Source organism: Rhynchophorus ferrugineus, unplaced genomic scaffold (genome assembly GCF_030347505.1).
Source record: "Rhynchophorus ferrugineus isolate W39M unplaced genomic scaffold, kcgeb_rfMv2 rfM8, whole genome shotgun sequence".
Lineage (NCBI taxonomy): Eukaryota > Metazoa > Arthropoda > Insecta > Coleoptera > Curculionidae > Rhynchophorus > Rhynchophorus ferrugineus.
The window spans coordinates 17512781-17532754 of NW_027472587.1; the positions used below are offsets into that span (position 1 = coordinate 17512781).

At 33.9% G+C, this 19974-nt stretch overlaps 1 protein-coding gene across 1 annotated transcript in view; it reads left to right on the forward strand.

Annotated features, from left to right (window-relative positions):
* The window catches only part of LOC143200771 (uncharacterized), a 183759-nt gene that overhangs the window by 100246 nt on the left and 63539 nt on the right, over positions 1 to 19974 (forward strand). The window contains exons 7-9 of the mRNA XM_076411393.1: positions 13210 to 13450; positions 13578 to 13792; positions 15288 to 15536. Coding sequence (XP_076267508.1) covers positions 13210 to 13450; positions 13578 to 13792; positions 15288 to 15536 — 705 coding nt within the window. The remainder of the gene's footprint in view (positions 1 to 13209; positions 13451 to 13577; positions 13793 to 15287; positions 15537 to 19974) is intronic.

A 19974-nucleotide genomic window follows, 5' to 3' on the forward strand; every position in this document is an offset into this window, starting at 1 on the left:
CATGTAAGAACAGAATAATTGCAATAAATTATCTAGTAAATTAAGATTATACTTAGCATATCTAATGTAAAATGTAAGAAAATAATGAAAAAAAAACAGCTTGAGAGCTATTCGGTGGCTAATTAGAGTTTAATTGCCTAGTAACATTTCAAAAATAATTATTTTCTTTCGATTGATTCATTCAATCAGAGCGAGAGTGCTTTTGGATCTCTTATATATGAGATTTTTTTAACTATTTTAGGTCTTGGAGTATTCGAAATAATAAATGTAATTATAGAAGTTATACTAAGTTAATATTTATTTTATTAAAGAATGAAAATTTAACCCGCAACCCCTTACGTTACACTTTGTCAAAGAAATCCGTTTTTTAATTATAATATTTAAGCCTATTCATCTAAAACTTCTTTCAAAATTTTTGGATATTATCAACAAAAAAAATTATCGAACAATAAGAGGAAACATTCTTCTGATTTTTCGCATTGTCAAAACTAAGATTAATTAACTTCAATGTCCTCTAATTGAATGTAATACTTTAACATCTGAAAAATGAATTAAGGTTGCATAAACAAGAATATTCGTCTCTCCGTTTTTCTACCCTATGCAGAAACCAAATTCATCAAATTTCTCAAAATTGTAATAGGATTTCTTAATTTTGTCTGACGTGTCTGACAAATTATGATTCATATAACAAAATTGAAAAGACAGAAAATAGGCAAATATCATATTTAAATGAAATATACCCGGTTTTATATACCATTTTAATTATTATGCACATATTTCATGTTTATTAAGAGTCATTCATGTGACAAATACGAAGCTACATGAAGTCTGTAGCTTTCTAATTTAACCAGCTTTCCGAGACTGAGAAAATAGAAGCGCCGTCTGCGTTGCGCCTTCTCTGCGAATAGAAAAACGACTACAGCGTCCTCTCGTGGCATCCTACACCCTTGACTCTTAATACAATTTGTCTTGTGCTATTACGGAAACGAAGCTGCAACGACTTTTATATAAAACGAATAGGTTCCTCAGGCTTGTCAATGCACCAGCGCATTTTAACGTCAATGAGATTTTATCTGAGAAGGTGAAACGTAGTGTATAAAAGTCAGAGGGATAGACATAAACCATGATAGGATACGGGTAGCTAAGGAAAATATTACTGTCTAAATTAGAGTCCATTATTCGAAATATATATTGAACTATAGGTATTATGACAGTAATAAAAACTCATGAAAATATTTATTTATAATAATAATATAGGGTACACCTAGCGTTGGGAACTATCGACTGAAAACAGCCGAACAGTCGATAGCGACTGAAAGTAGTAATTACTATTTTCAGTCAAATGTAGGCTTCGACTTTTTTATTCAATTCATGATGTCAGACGAAGATGTACGAACGATCATAAATAAAAACCGTCAAAAGTATTTTACTATTTATCATTCACAAATTTTAATCTTTTTAACCTATTATTTTAACAATTTTGAAAAATAGAACAATCTAAGAAATTTGAACAGGAATTTATCACAGTACATAGCCCAAATTTGATATAGAAAATACTTCTAGCTTTCCCATTACCACGACTTTCGTTTTGTTTTTATTCATTATCATTTCATATTCTCTTGATATTATATTTGTATATTCCGGCCAGTTGTTATATCATTTTTTAATAATACATCATATGCAAAAGCTTCTGTCGAGATATCTACATATTATACTATTTGAATGTATAGTCTAGTGTATATATTCCTGTTTTGTCTATTTAACATGTCTTTATTTGTTATTTCATCAGTTAATAGAATGAATAGGGTTGGGCTTAAATGTCTGCCTCTCTTAGTCCTGATTAGGTTTTGAATTTTAATGATTTCATGTTTTCTTTCATGACTGCATTGTATTTATATGGTGTCCCTCTACATACTCTATGAAATGCCATTTCCAAAAATAATAGTAAGATATATCTGATTTTTCGTCTTCCTTCTGACATGACTTTCGGCAACATATTTTAGAACATTTTCTATAATTTTAACGTATATCTCCATAGCTGCGCCTACAGTAGTAATCCCTATGTAATTCCCATTATCCCTTTGATCTTCTTTCTCTTTTTATCTCTTTTTCTGTATCGGAACTATATGTGTTTAGTAGTTTAATTTATCAATTTCCACTAATAGTTCTCTATTTTTCCATCCTCTATGTAATCGTTTCTACAGTGTTTTATAGATCCAGTCTCGAAGTCCTCAGGTATCAACAAGTCTCAAAAGTATTGCAGTGATATTATTTCATATAAATTAAGGATTTTATTGTTTATTATTTAAAGGATTATATATATTTCCTATATAAATTTACCAAAGAATTTGTTAACTGCCAATTTATTGTCAACCCATCATTAGATCTCTACATCTATTCGTAATCACTTACGGTCGATTAATATCTATTGTACAACGTGGCGCAAAAGTTCAGCTACTATTTTAATTGCCTATAACTTTTCTCAAAGTAAAGATAAGTAAGTTTGTTTTTCATAAAAGCTTTATTTAGTCTTTATATTTTTTTTTCGTTATGATTAAAAAATTATATTAGCGAAAAGGTGACCCTGACTTTTAGTTTTTTTAGGCATTTTTAATGAGATCCTGCAACATCTAAGGCTGAATTTCTTCAATTTCGTGAGGAATATTGTCTTTAAGAAATTGAATCGTTTGGGGCTTATTGACATAAAGTTTTGGTTTAAAAAAAAACATAAGAAAATGTCTAGTGCTGTTAATTCCGGAGATCTGGCTGACCATGCTAAATCGCCACTTCGCGCAATTAGTCTTCGTGGAAGAACCTCATTCAATAATTGGATTATTGATCGACCAGTGTGTGCTCTAGTCATTGCTCCTCCATTTCAGGCACAAGAAAATTTCGCAAGTCTTGGTACCGTTCAATAGCAACAGTAACTACAACACCTTGGTCATTTTCAAAGAAATAGGGACCAATGATGTTTCCAGTACGAATACCACACCATACATTTGTTTCTAGTGGATGTAATGATGCTTCATGAATTAATTGCGGATTCTGTGTTCACCAAAACCGACTGTTCTGTTCATTTACGTCGCCACTGAGAAGAAAATGGGCTTCACCGCTTATTCGACATATCTTTAATTGCACCAGACAGACATTTCCAAATCAGTTTTCAAAATTAGCCTTAAACTGCGTGCAGAAATGTGTAAATGGGAACCACGTCTCCGCGTTGATGTTTCTGGAGGCTCTGCAACACTTTCGCGCACGAAATCCACATTTTCAGCGTTACAAGAGGTCCAGAACTTGTTGTTGTTGTCGCACCGTACTGTTGAAAATTCGCATACGATAAATTATGGTTTTGTAAGGCATTGGATGATTAGGATATTTTTGACGCAATTTTCGCTAAGTAATAATAATGGAACGATTATTTTCAATAAATATTGTCACTATTTCTGCATAATGGTTAAGACGAAACTGAGCTAAAGGTCACATAAGCGAGACTTTCGCCCCAGCTATTATCACTCGAATCATTAATATATCTGATTACATTAGTAAATTCTATAGTACATTACTTTAGATTATATAACTTAATTTTGATATAGAACATGTATTCATCTACACCACATTATCATAAAAGTAACCAACGAATAAACGTCTACCAAATGGAGTGGATTTATGCGATGACTGTTGCCAAAACACTCGTTTATACGATGCTTATCCCGAGAAAACCCGCTTAATAATTCTCAAACTCGCCTACCAATTAACGAAGCAAGTTATAATTAAATCTTACAAGAAAAAGGCTCGACATAAATTCCTCACCAACAGCAAATATGATGAATTTACGGGGAAAAAAAGAACGGGCCGAACCACGAAAGAATATTATTCTGGCGAAATGCCTTGGCATCATGCCAAGCAGACTGGTGGGGAATCGATCGAATATATTCCCCGCTTATGGGATATTGGGGAACTTAACCCTTTTCGGGCAGAAAGTTGAATGGGATCGGTATTATAAATTTAGGATGGTGGAAGTTCGTTCAACTGGCAGCGTGTGCTGCAGCGGGGAGTTTTGGTAAGGACTCCTCCTTGCAGGTATACTGACTTTAAAATGTCGATCAATGCATTAAATAGGTTTCTAAACATGTTTTCTCTTCGAGTGTTATGAAAAGGTAGTAGTGTAAGTTTAGTGTGTTAATAAATCTAAATTACTTAATTTATTATTAAAAATTATTATTGTTATTAAAATTTTTTATTAGTATTAAAAAGGATTTATAATATTCAAAGCACTAATAATAATAAACCAATGTTGATGAGGTCCATTGATGTATAACCTTCAACTACTTGAACTAAAATGTCGAAGACAAAGTATGGTAGAAGATATTAAAAACTCTGAGGAGAAAAAGAGTACCAAAAGGTAAACAAACATGAATTATGAAATAAGCTAAGCTAATGTCTTTACTATATAATTTACTAATAGATCATTCAAAGCTGCTACGAACATATCAACAGTATTTACCTCTTTCTTTATTAATGATTTAATTCTTTCTTATTTCTTTATTTTATATAGGACTAGTGACCCGCCCCGGCTTCGCACGGGTGCAATGCTGATACTAAATTAAATACACTACAGAAAAAATATGAACGTTGAATATAAAAACATAGCGGCCCGCTCCGACTTTGCACGGGCATAAAATATATATGCCTATGTCACTCAATGAAAACATGATTAAAATCGATCCAGTATTTTTGGTTCATTCATTACTGCCCTTGGCCTGCACGCATTAAATTTGGAGTAAAACAATTCCTCTTCCCCTATACTTACTATGAAGATTTCCTGCTATCTTTGGAATATCTAAATTCATACAATTTTTATTACATTACACATTCTTAAACGCAAATTTTAAATTTGTAATATCTCCGAAAATATTTGTTTAATTTACATACTGTAAGGAACCATATTGATCTATATTATTTGCTGTATTTAAGGTACTTAATTCGATAAGGATTAATGCCGTATTGCTTAAAATAGCTTCGTAAATAAACCATTTTCTCACGTAAAAAGTAAACAATAAAAATGGTTAATGTGGGTTATCCCTAAAAGATAAACATATACCATCGGGGACTTTTTTGTAGACCTTTTTATGGTGTACAATACTGTAGTACATTAATTTGATCTAACTCGTAGGGTTAGGCAGCGTTTTCGCTAATTGCTAAATAAGCCTAAAAAAATAGGTTAATTTACGACATCACGTTAGAAACCTCTAAAATTAGCAATGTTGCTCTTGAATCACTCTATCTATTGAAAAAAACCGCAACAAAATCCGTTGCGTAGTTTTAAAGATTTAAGCGCACATAGGGATATAGGGACAGAAAAGGCGACTTTGTTTTATACTATGTAGTGAAGACAGCAGAGCACACACCTTTATTTTCTAGAGATTTTCCAGTTACTTCTGTAATTCAATGTACTTGGTTTCTTTGTTCTATAATAGTTCGAGGCTTTTTTCAATCAATTTCTCAAAGAGTTTAGTCATCTACTTATTTCACCATATATTTATTGAAGTTTTATTAATAAATTAACGTATTTTCTGACAAAAACCTTGATCAAAATGTGTGTGCCCTTATTCCGATTGTCTGCGTCTGTGGAATGGATGAGACTCATTCGAAAATATTGAAAATGATTTTTGTTTGATCTCTCATAATGATATAAACAGAATCAGTATTATTATGAAATCAGACGCAATATCTGATCGTGAATCATGGAGATGTGAAGGTTTGTTTGCTAGATGTATCAAAACATGTACACCGCCCTAATAAATCATTTTATTTAAGACCGAAATTTCCGAGAAAATCACACCCGTTTTATTTATATATTATATACGTGTTTTAACGAAAAAAAACTACACCATTATGTGTTTCTGGGAAACCCGTCCGAATTTTTCCCGCAGCATGCGCAGCTTCGCGCGATGTCGCGAGAAAAGCGCATCCAAAAAACTGTCGAAATTACAACAAAAAAATAATAATAATAAGCGCACACCGATTCCCAATCCCCAACGGCAGATAGCGATCGACGACGTGTTTATATACATCGAAAGAAAACCGTGTTTTCGCGAGTTTATTTTCGCGTTTCCTGGCATCGCATCAAACCGAAATCACCGGCCGCCGGTTTATTTAATTAATCGACTCCGTAACGTTTTAATCGAAAAATAGAAACGGCCGTTCGAAGAACCCGTCGCCGATCGGTCAGTTTTAATTCGCGCCATCGGGAAATGGGGAAATGGGGTTTATTCCCGGTGACGTTTGCGGGAAAATCTATTCGCGGCGATGGACCACCTCTTTTCTCTTGTCGGATGACGGATACGTCCGTCTTAGCGGGTTTTTTCCCGCTAATTGGATTTCGTTTGAAACGTTCGATTGATGTCCATCGGGACCTTAATCGAATTCCAGGAACTGAGCGTCGTCCGGTCGTTATTAGGCGTTGGACTAAATTCGTAGCGTCTGCAAAGTCATTTTTTAAATATGAACTTGTTACTTGTTATTAACCGCAACTAACTATGGTCCTTCCAATATCATAGTGAGCCCATCTCAACAAAATGTAGACTTTTTTAAGCTTTAATGCTATAACATCACTCTAATATAAATAAAATAATGAAACATAAATTGTATAAAATATAATTCCTTTTAATATTATAGTACAACTAATACATGTATTATGGAAGGACTTAAAAATACAATTAATTATACAGCCACCATAGTTTATAGATTAGTTGTTTTGTTATATTTATATTGAACTCCTTTATTCGTTTTATTGTTTACTTCGTTTATGTAGTGATGTGCTCTAAACCATCTAAACAAATTTATATCCAAGTAACGTATTCTATTATTATCGAATTCTTTGCCAAATCATTTTAATATGAATAAATTTTTTCTTATTTTCTTTTGTTACTACCTGTATACACTTTTATTGCAAAAGTTTATACATTTCCTCTATATCTTCAAATTTAATTACCTAATGCATTTGTCATATTATTTGTATATGATTTACACATAATACGATTTTTTTAAATTTTCCTATATGATATCATTATATACTCATCATTAGTGGTTCCAGCTCTTATCACTCTGTCTTGGTAATCGTTAACATTGAACCCTCATCATTGAATCCCTCATCAGGAAAGTTTCATTCAATAGCCTTCAATTACTAAACTGTTAATGTCCGATCGAAGACTTGTTCATAATTCCACATTTGTCCTGGTGCCAGAGCTAATCCAAACCGAAGGTAGCATTGTAGACAATCCACGTCTAGGAATATTAAAAAAATTCAACATTTTCAACTGAACTTTCCTTTCCTTCAAAAGTTATTTAATTACATTCAAGAGTCAACATAAGAGTCATTCAAGAGTATTTATTTACCTCACCAGTAAGGAAAATCCATAAGCCATTAAACCATTAAGTGCTCTTCAATACCAGATATTTTTCGCTTCCTGATTTAGTGTCAACACATATTCACTGTCTTGTTTATTTCCTATTATTCAAGGGTATTAGTTTTCAAGGTTTGTTTCTGTATGTATCCACGTAATACCAACGATTGAAGTCTTTTCTAAATTTTTGTTTTTTACATCTTCCTATAAGAAGTTAAAAAAGTTCTCAAATTGATTTATATTAAGCTTATTTGTATTTCCAGATGATAATAATGTGTACATATATTTCATTTTCCTGAGATATTTTCTTGAATTTATGAGATTATAGAGAATTTACCTGATTGATAAAGGATTTCTTTGGAAGCAGTTCTTATTGAAGTAATTTTTAAGAAAACTGTAAATGAGGGAATGAAAGTGAATTGGACCAAATTTTGATAAAAAAAGTTTTTCACTGTTTAAAAATTAACGAATTTATCTTTATGTCTCATATCAGAAATATTATAAATACTTCTAGAGCACTTTAACATAGATTTTGTATAATTTCACCTTAAAATACATGTAGCTTGAGAATGCGTATATATATATATGTACATGATGCCATATATATATATATATATATATATATATATATATATATATATATATATATATATATATATATTATTCAATTCATTTGCTGTTATCCTTATTCAAATAATCACAGGTTAATGCAAATTACACGTATTATAAAGATTTTGATGCTAAATGGTATGGTTTTATAACAATTTTTATATAACCATTGGTATTTAAGTCATATAATGAGAAATATAAAAATGAGTTTCCGTTTATACTTTCTCGAACAGAAGAACTGTCGATAATTTTCCTTCAAAAATATTTAATCGATTACATTTTATATCAGATTATAGCTATAATTTTCGCAATCATTCTACTGAGGTATGATTCCAATCTTTTTGTACAGGAATTTTCAATTCATTATGAGAGTGAAGAATATAGATATGCTTCATGAGATGAATAATGTCCACAACTAACACTTATCAATCACAATACTCAAATAATATCACTGAATACAACCATTCTTTGTTAAAAATTACGAGGAATAACAACTAACTATACTGCAACGTGAATAAGCTACGGATGATATATCTAGCTTTAAACTCCAAATAAAATAATCCACGTGACATCGTCTGCATGAAGAAACAAAGGAGAATGGATAATAACAAAGACGGAAAGGCCGATATTATAAATTCCAAAGCGGGGGCAACACAATATTCGAGAGTCGTAAAGTGCGGGTCTCTGTGGGTGGAGAGCAGCTCCCGCAAAAGTTTTAGAGACGATTTTCACTTAAACGGTACGACTGTACGACGCCCGTCAACAGGACCGTTCTATTTCGGCGACAATTTGTGGAAAGCCTACTGCCGAATCGGGACTTTCCACCGAAAAAATATACGGCCGAGTATTTTCGCGGGTAAGGGGGCGACGGAGGGGATGGGGGCCGAGAGTTTCGGAATTAGACGTCGGGTCGATCGATTCTTCCCGAGACTGTCGAATTTTCTTCGAGGAAATCGCCGGAAAATTGGATCCAGACGACGGCTGAAAAAGAACACTTGCTTCTTGGCAAGTTAATTTTCAGTTTCGGCTTCGAGAATATGTTTGGCTTTAAAGAGAAACGTCTAGCGAGCACATTTATCATCATGTACATGGCGGGGGTTCGGAATCGATACTTGCGCCAACAGTAATAGGATTTCTAGACGTACTTATCCAAATAATAATATTTACTGGTTACTAATTATTCAGAAATTCCCCAATAAATAGAATAGACGAGAGATAAGATGGACATATAGGTAATATTTATTTGTTAATAAAATGTTAAACCATCATTTTCTTTTAAAACAGCTGCAATTATTTGCAGAATAGAATAAAGTTGCCAATGCCGATGTCCAGTTTAGAGATTTAAATCACTCTATGCCGTAAAACTCCCGTAAATGATTCAATTATGTTGAGGTCTGGCGACTGTACTGGTCAGGAAAGATGTTTGAAGCTATTTTAATACTCCTTAAACCAAGACTGAACCTTTTTGACCATTTGTATGAATACATTGTCATCTTATTGCATCTTATGTCATCTTAGGAATATATCAGTGCTTTGCAGCAATATGCTCCTCACAGTAAGAGGATGAGAATGTTCATCATCATTGAATATGTCGAGATATACTTTTGCAGTAATCAAACCAAAGACCTCAAATCATGAAACCTCTCCCATGGTGGACTTTAGGAAACCAGCTATCCGGATCATAAGCTGCTTTTGAGGTTCTCCATACATAAATCCAGCCGTTTGTAGGAAACAATGTAAACGATGGTTCATGAGACCACAAAACATACTTCCAATTACCAAGTGTTCGGGATTTATGATTGTTTCACCACTTCTTTTGCAGTTTAGCGTTAGCTTCACTTATAAAGAATATTCAAATACACGGAAACAGTGTTGCCAACATGCAAAAAGTTCTATAGACTGTTCAAAGTTATCTTCTACAAACGTCATTTAAATTTGTGACATCAAAACGTCGCTATGTTGCCGCATCAACTCAGTTTTAGTTCAGTTCGGTTTTGACATAAAACAACATTATAATATAAATAAAATAATTGAACAAAAATGCTACCAAATATAATGTATTTTAACATTATAGAATATCTAAAACTACAGTTACTTATACAGCTACAAAAGTGCTTATAGGTTAGAGTTATATCCTCTTATCACTATTGCCTTCAAGAATTTTGGATACGTCTGACAACCGGACGACTTTGACCTTTACGTGTTCGAACAGGTCAGACAGCATTGTGTTTCTGTTTAACTAGAATAAAATGAGAAGGAAAATAGTGTGTCATTCTAAAACGAACTTACAACTTGCCACAGGCGATACATTAAACATCTTGATGATGTATGTGCAAAAAAACTTTCAATAGACTATAGGATATTGCCTAGTGTTCATTATTTTGTCTATCGCTTATAAATACTTGTACATTGAATACTGGCGATATATATGTTCAAGAAAGAAATCAAATAGATTCAAGAAAAAAAGAGAGGGAAAAAAATTATGTTCAGTATTGAGAATTCATAGATTGATTGATTTTAGATCAGATGCTCTTATATATTGTACAAATTATATTTTCTCACAGCACATGAAGCTTGTAACTACTCAAATTAAATCAAAATAAATCACGCAGTTATATATCAGTCTCTTTGTTTCAAAACACGTTGTTTGAAAAATATAGCAAAAAGAACATTCTTCTCCTGAAAAGAACTCCTGAAAGATCCTTTTGACCACTTCCGTCTCTCACATTAACAGGCTCAAAAACTTGTAGTAATACTCCTACATCATACCCTAATAGACAACTTCGGTTTTAACGTTTTAAAAATGGCGATTTTGGTGTAAATAACAAAGAATAGTTTGAAGAGTCAACCGAGTTCTAAGACAAATTATCTCAAAAAAACCCGGGCGTTATTTCCAGTGGTTTACGCTCGATGGTGAAGATATAAAGGGGTGGGGGATGGCTACTACACGAATTTTCGGCCGAATCATTAATATATCTATTTTGGAGATTTATTTCAATAAATATTATTAAAAATACTGATCATTAACGATTATAACCGAGCTGCACACTAGTTCTAATAAATAAATTAATAAATAATGTCCTTTATGTCTTATATATATTTGCCATACTTCCTGCTCTAATGCATTTAGATTTGAACAAGATTTATTTTTACTGCTGTATTACTTATATTAATTACAAAAACTATTTTAAAAACCTCTGAACTCAAAAAAAAAACGAAAAAGAAGACTACATAGAAAAAAAACATCATCGACCGTTACAAGCTTTTAATAAGTCTACTAGGTTGGGTCATTCTATTTTCTCGTAATTCAGTTTTTCCAAGATTTATATATATCCGTACTACAATATGTTGTCTAATGAGTAATCTAGGAAATACTACGGATCTATTTTTACAGTTCTAACTCGCAGGTTTATTCTCAGTTTGTTGGTTATAAGTTTTTCTTTGGTATTGTCTTGTTTAAGCTTTAAATCTTTCTATTTATTTTGAGCATAGTATTGATGTTACACGGTATTTTCTCGTTCTCGGAATCGGAAATAGACAAAGGGGTCTTGAACTTGAACTTTAACAAACACCTAATTGTTTCTGTGGGTGTTTTTTTGTGTAAACGTAAGTATTTTTAACATCTATATACCATTTACATGTATCAATTTCAGACCACGTTAGTTTTCTATAAATGAGGACTGACAAATTTTTAATATTCCAAAATTAGGCACAATAAGTCAATTTAGTTCAACAAAAATATATCACAATAGATATCAGATATGAAAGATGTCAAAGAGATCACGATATTTTAATATAAAATAGATATGTATTAAAATATATAACAAATATATGTTTATAATCAATATAACCGAATATGATTGTTTTAGGTGTATGCAACCCGCAATGTAGCCTCATAATCTCATTAATATAATCGCTATTACCTATCAAAATTCAAATACACTTATTGATTTTATTAAAACAACATTCCAAACATAATAGATTTTTTATTAGAATAATAATGAAATTTCTGGTATTTTTTCTTTATAGGATACCTTAATGTATATATAACAGTTAATATCCTATAACCATTATTTTTAATATCGTTCAACACAGCGATATAAAAGCTTCATCTTGCTAGATGATTTCATAACATTTTTACTTTCAGTTAAAAGTCAAGTCGTTCCGAGTTAATTCGAACGCTTTTAATTGTAGTTTTTTAAGTCCCATATACTTTTTATTCAACTTAATTATGATCGTGCCGTTTCGAGTTAATACAAAACGTCGGCTTTTAATGCCCGTACTGCATTGTGGCCATTATTTTTCTTCAAAACCTTCGACAATGTCGAGAAGTTAGTACACCGAAATAGTATTCAAGCAACTACGGTTATTTCGGGAAAACATAGAAATTATCCGCGTTACAATGCACCTGTACGGCGGCATGCAGGCATCCCGATTCCCGAAACGATGCGCGTCCGACGTTGTCAGATCTACGGTAATTTCAGTAGATCTAACTTAATTTTATTATCTTCGAAACTTTAAGACAATATTAAACATAACATAAATAATAAATTAATTACAGTATTTACCGAAGAAATAACTAAGTTTTATTCAATTTCGGTTTTACTTATACATCTCTGGTAATGCTTGTTTGATTAAGCCATGTTTTCTATCTTTCGACCTGGCTTGCTTCGTTCCTTTGGTCAACTTAAGGAACCATTTGTAAATTTCTGGTATTTCCTATATTTTTAATACTTTTTCGATCTAATATAGATTCGCACTGCTCTTAATTCGTATTGAACTAAAACTATGAATAATGATATAAAATTTAAAAACAGTAATCTATGTATTTCATACGACTTTCTTGTAGAAAAACTGATTAAAGAAAACTAGTCTGTTGTTATAGAAGGATAATATCTACAGTCTTATCCCAAATTTTGATTCCTTATTTATGCAAAAAGTGGCACTAAGACAGCACAAATTATAACAATATTTCCAAATTCAGTTTTGTTAATTTGGTCATCTTATGGAACATCTTGTAAATGTTTGGTGTTTTCTACTTATTCCCTGTTTATATCTAAAATACGCAAAATCTGACAATACCGTTTGAACCCGGCGATGTTTGTTTTTGTCGCGAATCCTAGAAAATCCGCACTCGCTCTCGGTCACGTTTAATTTTAACGTATGTTATCTGTTTGTCTTTTTTTTTTCGCAGCGAGTCCTTAGACCGACGACGCACCAGCATCGCAGCGGCGGCGGCAGACTCATTGGCGACACCGATACCGACCGCCGCTTTCGAGAAACGGGGCAGCGTGTGCCTGAACAAATGCCTGAGGGAGGTGGGGGCCCAGCTGGACGCATCCGTAACATCTGCCACGTCTCCTATAAATGTGACGACGAACCCGTTGGAGAACTCAGTACATTTCAGTCGGAAAACGCCTCAGGCTACAATCGTGGTTAGTATTGCGGTATATGCGATCCGTTTCCGCTCTGTTCTCGGCTACCGAACCAATGACGCTCAGCTACTGTAAACTCAAACACGCGCTCACGCGACGCAAATCAAAAAAGTCCTCTTCGTCGCAGGTGCAGCAGGCGTCCGTGTCTCTGGATCACGCCAACGTGACCTCGACGATCTTGTTGAAGAACGGCAGTGACTTCGTGGGTAACGTTCACGCGACGGCCGACTCGAACGTCAGCAAACTGGCGGCGCTCAAGAGCCAGAAGGAGGAGAATATGAAGCAGCTCCTGGACGTGGCCAGTAATCTGACCCTGGAGGAGATTCATGATTTTGAAATGAGGTAAACAATCAATTAGTTGTTCAGCACTTCAGATCTCACAGGATAACAGTAGTTCTTGATTAAATTCGGTTGTTATTCATGTTATGTCTTTCATGAATACTAATTTCACATCCTACGCAATGATCCGGTATGGTTCTGACATTTCTGGACCAAAAATCTGACACTAGTGATCTCGCAATATGCAAGCAAGTGATATTCAAATGAATTAAATAATCATTTGATTCAATTTTTATATCATATTTATTTTTGATCATGTTAACACCTTTTCATCAATCTTCTTTTCTTGTCCAGCTTTTCACAAATTTATTTCAAGCACTTACACATTAAATAGTATGTATTTCGGGACACTTGGTGTGATTTATTATTCCTTAAATTACTGTCTATTTCTTAATTCCTCTCTAGCTCTCTTTCTCTTTCTTTCTTCTTTTAAAAAAAGCTCAGGTCTATTATTTCACAGCAAGTTTGTGGCTTTCATTAATTCAAATTTCACACCATTTGAATTTGAAATGAAATAAATAATCAATTGACTGTTCAATGTCTCAGTTCTTACCAGGTAACTGCAGCGTTAATTAAATTTTTTTCTTATACCATAAATAAGTACTTATTTTTTATTCAAACGTTAAATCAGTCAAACTTCTTCAAACCATCCGAACCAATCTTCTTTTTTATCCATCTTTTCACAATTTTATTTCAAACAGTATTAAACAGTGAGTATCTAAGGACATTGGGTTTGATGTTATTCTTTTACAAAAATTTTAAGGGATATTCAGTTCTCCATTATCTTTTTTACTAATTATTACTTCAAAGTCTGGCCAAAAAAAGCTTCTTTCAGTTTAGCTTTTGATATATGGGGGCGTCTTCTACATATATATTTATGAAATAATCACCAACCTGGAGCAACAGAGCTTTTACGATTTTTTTCATTAAGGCAACATTAAGGTGAAAAATTATATCAAGAGGAACAACTCACACCACAATTACAGAGATATAAACATTCTATATCGCCAGAACTAATTCGAATATTCTGAAACCTCCCTCATATCCTAACAATATTCAGCCGTAAACTCTGACTAAATACACCAATTTTAATACATTATCTTTTATGGCAAAACAAGCAAAAAAAACGCAATAAAATTAAATTTATTCATCATGAAAAATAATGGATAAAATTCATGAGAATATAAACCATCATCTCCATCGCATGCCACAAAAAAAACCTGATTGATAACTCCCCGTTTAACAACTTTCTCACGAACCCAATATAAAACATTCAGTTCCCCAGTTGTTAAATTTTACGGTTTATCTTATGACGACCGGAAAAAAGAAAAGTTTTTAATTATATCGAACGGTTTCCACGAGAAGAATCATTCGAAAATTTCATCTCGTCTATAAATAATGAAGTTGATTTAGCCAGGTCCTTCGATGAAGATTTTGAATTAATTTGCAGCTCAATTAGTATTATATTTGCAACTTTTTTATGGAATTTTATTTTCAGATATGGAAGTCCTCACCATAACAGATCGCAGTCGGTCAAAACTCCGGGTAGATCATCAGGAAGACCAAATTATTTGTGTTTGCCACAACAGAGATCTCGTGTGGCTTCGATGCCCAACACTGGCGTCGAAGAAGAATACTATCGTCTGAGGCACTTCTCCATTACTGGAAAGGGTGTGGTTAACAGGGGTGATAGTCTGAAAAGTCGGAGGTCCAGGTCAAATAACTCAGTAGCATCCAGCAATTCTAGGTAAGTTTTTATTGAGAAATCAATTGTTTAACTCGTAGCTAATCAAAGAGTACTCACATAACAAAACAGTGTCATCATAGTATAATACAAAATAAAACACAAAAAGGCGCAGTGATGGAAAACTATAAAAACTACTATAAAATAATCAATTTTTATACTTAGAGCTAATAATGTAAATGGAAATATTTAAAATGGTATTATATAAATAACAAACAAATATCTAATGAAATCATAAAAGAAATAATTCCAAGAACTATTGAATTAGACGCCGTGCATTAGACTATAAAATTGAGGAACCGCCGATTCTATTGATTCGCGAACCTGATTTAACACACAACTGGATACTTTTGTATGGGGGCAAAAGATATGACTGTATCGACGGATGAGGCCGTTTCAGCCTGGAAAAAGGGGGGGAGCTTAGCGGTGACGCGGTGCATGTCGACCAGCTCGCGAACAAGTGTTTTTTAGAAGAGCTGAGTTGTTGTTTGTGGAATGATTGAGATATGAAGTACTTGATTTCTGGAGTGTCAGTTTCCCTATGAATTTGATTATTTCTGACAAATCATGGAGCGTTTTATATTCTCCTGAGGAGCTTATTTTGAAAACTTGAAGCCGTTTGACCTGGTTGGGTGTAACAAACTTGAAGTAGATACTAGATCCATAGAGAAGTACGGACCGAATTAAAATCTTTTAAAATAAGCATTTGATGGAGATGGGAAGTCTGCTGGAAGGGCAGATCAAAGAAAATAGTAGATTTGCTATCTCCGAACCTTTTTGGATTGCTTTCTGGATTTGGCAATGCCAACCGAAACGCCGGTCGAAATGAAGACCTAGGTACGTGACGTTATCCAGCCATGGAATTATTGTGGTCTCCAGAATTTGAACCACTTGACCGCATGATCGAGCTGCTTCTGTAAACGTTCATGAATTGTAACTTCGAACCTGGCCGCCGTGAAGAAAGCAGTGTCATCAGCGAAAAACGCGACGTCAATGTGCTCTTTTCTCGACAGATCTGAAATAAAGAGGTTAAATAAGGCTGGGCCCAGAGGGGAACCTTGAGGTACGCCAGCATCGATTTGTTTACGACGGGAAAGTGGTCTCTGATCTTGACCTGGAAAGATCTGTCCGAGAAATAGGACTTGATGAGAACGGTTAGGTCTTCTGGGAGGCCTAACCGCACGCACTTTGCAATCAATCCGTCATGCCAGACCTTATCGAAGGCTTTGGTTAGATCCAGAAGAATTGCTCCAAGCTTTCTACGTTGGTCAAGAGCGTGATGGATGTGTGCGGCCAGACGTGTAGCCTGATGGATGGATGAGTGGTGAGCGTGAAAACCGAATTGTTCATCTGGAATGATGTATGGTTGCTAAATCACTGCAACGTGGAAGCAATGCCTATTAATGCAAGTACAACAGAACAGTAGTAACAAAATAATTTGTAAATTAAGTATATTTAATATAAGATGTAATTAATTTAAAATATATTCATTTCACGACATCGCTGCTCAACTAAGCATCGACCATAGAACAGTTTTATACCTTTTACGAAGACTGGATACCAAAAGAATCGAAATAACTTATTCCCCAACCCATTAAATCAATCAATTAACCACCACCACCACCAGTATATTACACGTCTAAAAACCCTTCGTGTACGTTTACGGTCACACCGACTATATGTCGGGATTTATGAGGTCTCGACGTCACCCTTTTCGCTGCAGGAAAAAGATAGAACACGCGAACAAGAAGAAAGGGACCTGCAGAAATTGGATTTCTGTGTCAAGGTTGGTGTCGGACGTTCGAACGTCTGAAAGCAATGCTAATTCTCGCGGACCATATCGCGAACCATCGATGCGCCGTTTCGAAGGGGGTGAGGTGAATGCTAATGGCCGCTGGAAATTTATATGTAAAAAGGACGGGGCATTAAGTCCATTAGATCCTTTTCCCTCAGGGGTTATTTCCTTTTTTCCTGGCTGTTTCGATCTTTGATTGAAATTTATTATATCATCGTGAAAATGTAGCGGCCCTATAAATTAGTTTTAAAGGATTTTTTTCATTTGAAGCTTTACTGTGAAAAATGAAGAATATATATATTTTTTAATATATTTTAAAGTCTTCTTTTACCAACTAAGGGTTTATCTGGACTGGTCCACGGAACCACGGTCCTCAACACTAAGCCTATCGACTGGCGAGTGACCAACATTAGAAATCATCTCCGAAGACACCCGGTCTTACCCAGCCTGGTTACTGGCGTGACTGGGATTATTTTCCTTGTTGGATTTTACATACCCACCTAGGACAATCACAAATTTTAAACAATCAGAAACATAAATTTACGACCATTCCCCAGCAGGATTTGAACCCGCGGCTATCGAAACAGTAAGAGGGCCGTCCTATGGCCTTTACCACTGCGCAACCAGGCCGGCTAATGAAGCATATTGTTCACCGATAGCCGCTACTTTTTCCTATCTTTCGGGCAATTTACGGACTCCATCTTGAACGAACTATATGTCCTTTTAGGCTATACATGAATCGAACTCAGGTACAGACATTAACTCGAAAAATAAAGGAATAATGATCAGGAACACAATGCTTAATAAATGTCTATGTAAATATTAATAATATAGGCAAAAATGATATATCAGCTACTCAGTTAGCTTATACATCAGGTCAAGTGTATCCAAAAGCAGGAAGGTCTGTGGAATACGGTAGATGGGTCAGCATTTTCCAGTTCAATGGATCCAAATATGTTTTTAAGTCCCCGTGGTACTTGGATGGTATAAAAAGCACTCAACATGAGCTATAAAAATAAAATAAGACCTACTGAATCACTATTGGTACCTATAGAGAAAAAACCATTTAATTGACGAAGACGACTCATATATCGGATCAAGTGTATCCAAAAGCAGAAATATCTGTGGAATACGGTAGATGGATATAAAAATATGTTTTCACCAGCTTTACAAGATTTGGTCGAATATTTTTGTGTTTTTGTTTGTATTCTGACCGTTTTTTACGCTCTGCTCGGCTCGAACTCATTAATTGTAGCAACCCCCTTTGATAGTTTTATCGAGTAATACCTTCATATACTCGTCATCGCAGATGCTTTTAGTCTTCGACTTCAAAAACACCACTTTTAAAACGCTGAAACTGGTATTCACTTATTGAAATTTATAGAGAATGGTTTTCACACGCTTCGCACAACATTCGATGGCCTTCAATCGTATTTCTCATCAAATTGAAGCAAAAATCACCTCCCGCAAATGCAACTAACTCGGTAGAAATTCAGACATTTTAAACCCACTGAAAACATTTTTTGTTCACACTTCGACGAAATGACACATACTGAGAAGTGAAAGTTGATTACAAATATACCCGATTTGATTTAATTCACAATAACACCATCTGTTGTAACTCCTTTAAATTTAATATTTATATCGGGATATGTGGATCTCACAAGAAGTACCGCCGACTAAGCCTTAATCAGTTACTAGCCAAGCATTGTAATATATAAAAATTGTCATAAGAATGTAAAATATGGCAAGGAATAGTCATATGTCAAACCTTAAAGATGCATGTTGAAATGTAACAAAGGGTAGACATATTAAAAGATACAAGTATATATTTATTTTCTTCTCGCAAATTACAAAATAACTACAATACAAACTATATAAAAGAAAATTGATATCAAATGTTCAAATTTCGTCCTTTTTTTCTGTCCTTACTTAGTATTCTTGCTTTGGCTGGGGTTTTTCCTCTATTCTGCAATATTTTCCTAAGTGTTCCAATCAACTAAGTTACCTTCTTTGTATGTATTCTTCCACTGATTCATTCATTGAGACATTTTCTTATTTCTTTATTTTTCATACTGTCCATCTTTGTTAGATCCTACAGACTTTTCTGAGATATTTTATTTCTACTGATTGTATTTTTCTTTTACTTTTATCCCTCCTCGGCAATATCCGCGTCTCTCAACGTTATATTTGGATCGGTCTGTATATTGCTTTATACGCTTCTCTTTTCGTTTAACTTCATATCTATTTTTTGTTAATGAATTTAATTTTTATGGTATCACTTCATTTTTAATTTACATCATTATATTTTATAGGATTTTATAACAAACATCATTTCCTGGAAAATAAAAATCTCCATATACATTTCGGAAACTTAGAGGCATCACTTCCAATTCCATTGAGGTTTTAATAGCCCAAGAATCACTCAATCGATCTCAATTTTAGTCACATGACAATGTCAGAGTATCAGGACAAATACATACTCCAACAACCACTAGAGACAAGTTTTCCCACAATCTAAGTTACAAAAATGATTATTGGAAATTGTTTCCGATGCCATTCCATTTGTAGTTGTCACAAACAAAACTACATCGTTGTTTGCAACTCAAAAACACTACCTTATGACAATCTCGAAATATAAAAGAT